Source organism: Rhagoletis zephyria, unplaced genomic scaffold (genome assembly GCF_001687245.7).
Source record: "Rhagoletis zephyria isolate East Lansing unplaced genomic scaffold, Rhagoletis_zephyria_1.1 Rzeph_scaffold_06969, whole genome shotgun sequence".
Lineage (NCBI taxonomy): Eukaryota > Metazoa > Arthropoda > Insecta > Diptera > Tephritidae > Rhagoletis > Rhagoletis zephyria.
In genome coordinates this window covers 791-5,566 of record NW_016164052.1, presented here as the reverse complement: position 1 = coordinate 5,566, position 4,776 = coordinate 791, and the positions used below count along the sequence as shown (strand labels likewise).

The 4,776-nt window shown below is 35.6% G+C and overlaps 1 protein-coding gene across 2 annotated transcripts; it reads left to right on the top strand.

Moving 5' to 3' along the window:
• The first annotated feature begins 227 nt into the window (after window positions 1-227).
• LOC108373702 (serine hydrolase-like protein) lies at window positions 228-3,868 on the top strand. Of its 2 annotated transcripts, XM_017629635.1 has the most exons (3): window positions 243-414; window positions 1,059-1,343; window positions 2,836-3,868. In XM_017629635.1, the coding sequence occupies exons 2-3, from the start codon at window positions 1,113-1,115 to the stop codon at window positions 3,847-3,849; spliced, it is 1,245 nt and encodes a 414-aa protein (XP_017485124.1). In that variant the 5' UTR covers window positions 243-414; window positions 1,059-1,112; the 3' UTR covers window positions 3,850-3,868. The 2 variants fall into 2 exon arrangements, with proteins under 2 accessions (XP_017485125.1, XP_017485124.1); XM_017629636.1 differs by lacking the exon at window positions 1,059-1,343 and having other exon boundaries at window positions 228-390.
• The last annotated feature ends 908 nt before the right edge of the window (window positions 3,869-4,776 follow it).

Below are 4,776 nucleotides of genomic sequence, written 5' to 3'. Positions count from 1 at the left end.
TTGATCAATTATGCAACAATAACTGCGTCAAAAGAAAATCCCTTATTTATATGAAATGTCCCTTTTTTCCCTTTTAATAATTTTTGATGCAAAATATCCCTCAAATAGGGAAATTTCCCACAATCTGGCACCACTGAACACCGGCAGCAGAGTCAGTTGAGCAATGCCTTTACTAAATTTTGTTGATATTCATTCTCAAGTTGAAGTTCAAGTGTGTCAGTCTGTAGTTGTTGGTCTGTCAAGCTGGTTGTTAGTTTCGAAGGTGTAATTCACAACACTAATGAATAAAATATCGTTATAATAAGATAATAATTGTATAGTGATTTAAAACACAGTTCACAAATCCAACTTAAAACTTTCACAATGGTTGACGAACCGCCGCCACGTGAGGTGAGTGAGTGTTTTTGTACATATGTATGTATATTAGGGTGGTCCAAAATGCATGTGAAAAAGGTAAAGTCGGAATTTGTATGCTCTCACGCCCCATTTTTTTATTTATTTTGAAATCAAAAAATATTTGGACGTCGATCAAATCGCTCAAAGTTTCCTATGTATTTTATATAAGAAAAAAACAACTTTTCGTAGAAATGGTATAGAATTCTTGAAAATTCATGTTTTTCACCGGAAAACTCTGTTTCTCTGGGAAGATTCCCAACAATAATATCCAATTATTTGTTTAAAATTTTTTTTCATAGGAACTATATTTTCTAGGCCCCCCAAAACCCCTAGAAAATGCCTGAAAATGCAATGGAGGGATGAATAAAAAATTTTTAGTATTAAAAAATGGATTAAATAAACAATTAGGTATTGCTATTGGAAGTCTCTCGAAGAGAATCAGAGTTTTCCAATCGAATTCCGCACTACTTCTACGAAAAGTTGTGTTTTCTCCATGTAAAATACATGAAAAACTTTGAGCGCTTTGTGCGTCCTCTAAAAGCTTTTTGATTTAAAAATAAAAAATAGAGGTATGTCATTTTTAAATAGAGGAGGTGAGAGCATTCAAATACCGACTTTATTTATTTTGGACCACCCTAATGCATATACATACATATGTAAAGTCATGCTCTCAGCTAATTAAAAATCTAAACGTGAGCAATTGCTAAAGTGGCACTATGAACGATTTGTTGTTGTGTGAGCGAATTCGTATCAGCTGGTTTCTAATGAATGCGTCACACATTCTGATAAGACCGGTTGGCTGCTGTTGGTGTAACATTGATATTGTGAATCGACTTTGCGACGTAGGGAAACAACGTTCAGTTAGTCGAAATACATATATGTATTTGTTTATGTTGCTCCGAGTGCTGTTGTCACGGTCAAAGCTCATCGAAACAAGTCTAGTCAAAGTTCGTTTAAGAAATCAATTATTTATAATATAAAATAGCAAAAATTTAATGTTAAGTTTGTTATAAATAGTATGTAGCTGGTTTCTCGTAACATATTTTTGTTGTAAGTACAAGGAGTAGAGATTAGATAACGAATTTTTTTCTAACTAAGGCTGTCAACTATAATTAGCTAAAAGGTGTCGTATTGGCAATAAACAAGTGGCAAATAGTTTTCTAGTTACATGACAAAATTTTAGTTTTCGAAAAAATGGAATATGCGAAAGATTTTATCAAAAATGTTTTCAAATATCACTGGTTTTCACAAGTGTCATTTTTACACCTTGTAACAAATTGAAAAGTTGGGTACTACTCGTAATAAAATAGAGCCAAAGTGGCAGTGCTGACAACAATCAACGACTTTATAACAGACGTAACGTAAAAAAAGTCACCCAAAGTCAGCAAAATGGCTTCTGTATTCTCTAACCCAAAGAAGCTTGGGCCAGTAAAACTCTAAAACAGTGGTGGGCATCGGCCTGCCCGCGGGCAAAGATCTTTCATGCTTTGTTTACTTTTACTATAGGAAGCTTGAAAGAGCTTTGCCCGCAGGTAAGCTGATGCCCTCCACCGATCTTAAACTATCAAATCTCTTTTACTCTAGGACCGGAAATTGAACGTACATGTATATCTGTTGAATTCAATTAAAGCAACTTAAGTGACTTTAGAAGGTCTGACTTTGAATTAATAGATAATAGCGTCGCTTGGCTTGCATTACCGCGTATATGATAATCCGAAAATTTCACAAAAGTGCAAACTAAACTTTTGAATGGTTTTTTAACTGAACTTATTAAATATGAGCTTCTACTAAAGTGTTTGACCAATAAATTTGTGAAGTAGGCCAGCAGTAGCCAACTCATACGCGGTATTGCATTTTGCGTATACGCCGTATTGCACGTCAAGCGACGATCAGTTTAGCTCGAAAATTTAAATATTTTATTAAGTTTATAAGAGAACGACATCCAGCTTAATTAAATATTGATTTAAAGGGAAAATGGCTTATCTCGAGATAAGTTGTCTTAATAAAATACTACAGATATGTACACAAACAACTTAATCGACCGTAGAAGGCTTGACTTTGAATAAAAAAAATGCTTTTCATTATAGTTTAGTAAGCTGAAATAATAGCGCATCTTAAACTACCCCAATGCATTGTAGATAGCTTGACCCGTTTTTGTGGCCAAAATATAACCAAACAAGTAGATTATTAACAAAAACATGTTTTTTTTTTTAATAAGCATACGATTTCGCACATATTAAAAAAAAAAAAATCTTAACCCTTGACGACCGATGGGTCATAATGGGACAATTTTTTTTATGTGTGGCTTTATTGAAAAAGCTCGAATACAGTTTTTTTTTCTCCAAATATTTATACGAAAGAAAAAAACTCAGCTTAGTTACAAAAACAATTTATGCAGTGGCTAATTTAAAAAAATATGTTTTGTTTTCTTGCTTTCAGTTCGAGGACATTCGCATCAAAGTACCTTGGGGTCACATCGCTGGACGTTGGTATGGCGATCGCAATTTACGCCCCATTCTCGCCATCCATGGCTGGCTGGACAACTTGGGTACTTGGGACACTTTGATACCGCTTTTGCCGCAACATATTGGTATTTTGTGCATTGATCTGCCCGGACATGGATACTCCTCGAAATACCCCCCAGGGCTACCGTACCATGCCATGGATTATGTTAACGTAATTATTCGTGTAATGAAGGAATATGAGTGGGAAAAAGTTTCGCTGTTGGCCCATTCGCTTGGCTCGATCATATCATTCACGTACGCCGCGCTGTTCCCGCGAACGGTGGATATGATTATAGCCGTTGATGTTATTAAGGCATATTACCCTCCAGTGGAGCATGCGATAAATAATCTGCGTGCGAATGCCGAAAAAATGCTTTTAGAAGAAGAGCGCATCGAGAAGTTGACAATGTATGAGCCACCCTCATATACATACGAACAATTGAAGCAGGTGCTCTACGAGGGTTCGCAAAGATCCGTTGAAATTGACAATTGCAAATATTTGCTAAGTCGGAATATTACAAAATCAAGAAAATTTCCAGATAAATATTATTTTTCACGCGATGGACGAGTGAAGATATACACTCCATTTATAGGTTGGCCGGCTTTGTATTTAGAAATGGCTAAGAGAATCAAGAATGTGCCTTATTTAGTCATTAAGGGCACTAAATCTGACTACATTAATGAGGATTCCAATGAAGTAATCGATGTACTGCGCCAGAACAATCCGCACTTCGAATTTCATGAGATTGATGGCACCCATCATGTGCACTTGAATAATCCGTCGGAATGCGCAGCCGTTATAACTCCATTCATTAATGCTCACAGGCCAGCTATGCCCAATAGCTGGGCTGTTGATGACGATGAAACTGTGCTTAGAGGCAATCAAAGTAGAAACCGTAACAAAAATGCAGCCAAGCGGCGACTCAGGTGGCTTAGGAGTAAGCTGTGATGAAGTGGAATATTTTATATGTGTGTAGAGCTTTGAAAAAAAAATGCCTATTATTAGTTATAGTTTATTTATATATTTTTACTATCGGCGAAGTCATTTTGAGGCAAATATGTATGTAAAATGTCCTTTAGAAAAAAATATATGTATATATGTATGTTCTTCTCACACCTCGATTTAGTTTGATTTGTTTCTTCTTGGACAATTTAGAGTTTTGCAAAATTACACTGAGGGAAAAAAATAGTAAAATCAAATAGAAACGTAATTGATCTTACTATAAAGGTCAACGAAAATACTGTATATTGGTACATATTCAATTCAATTACGCGCATATTAAAATGACCGCGTTCGTTCTGAAAAAGCATCCGTGAAGTGAATAATCAAGACAAAAACTAAAAAAAACACATTTAACTTGCATGTTTTGCCTGCAGTGGAATTCGAACCCTGACCATCTCTGGATATCAACAAATTGTGGCATGCATCTTTGTGCACTCAGCTACACCCGGATATATAAATTTGCTTTCAAATGTTGAATATCCATCAATACCACAGCACGCGATTTGTAAGGTTAACATGCACTATGTATGAATGGATGTGGACCCACTTGCTGCGAAAGTTTTTCTCCAGGGGGGCTACTCTGTAATGCGATGCGAAAGAGAAATGCGATGCGATAGGCAATCGTCACAGGGTGTTACTTACGATGTATTTGTCTATCGCATCGTATTACAGAGTAGCCCCCAGATCAATAGGTTGTACTAAATCCATGGACATACAATATTTGTGAAATGCAAGCTAATAATAAATTAAAAATCCATAGAATTTTTCAACATTTTAGCATCAATTTCGTGGGCTTTATTCATAGTCTTGTTGATTCCTAGCAAAAGTTCATAGAGAGATAAGTAGAAAAATTTGATTTAAAAACATTTTCCA

Bases quoted from the DNA above. Each gene is read 5' to 3' on its own strand.
- LOC108373702 (XM_017629635.1), top strand. From the start codon at position 1,113: ATGAACGATTTGTTGTTGTGTGAGCGAATTCGTATCAGCTGGTTTCTA. The intron at 1,344-2,835 runs GTTCGTTTAAGA...TCTTGCTTTCAG, and splicing joins TCGAAACAAGTCTAGTCAAA to TTCGAGGACATTCGCATCAA.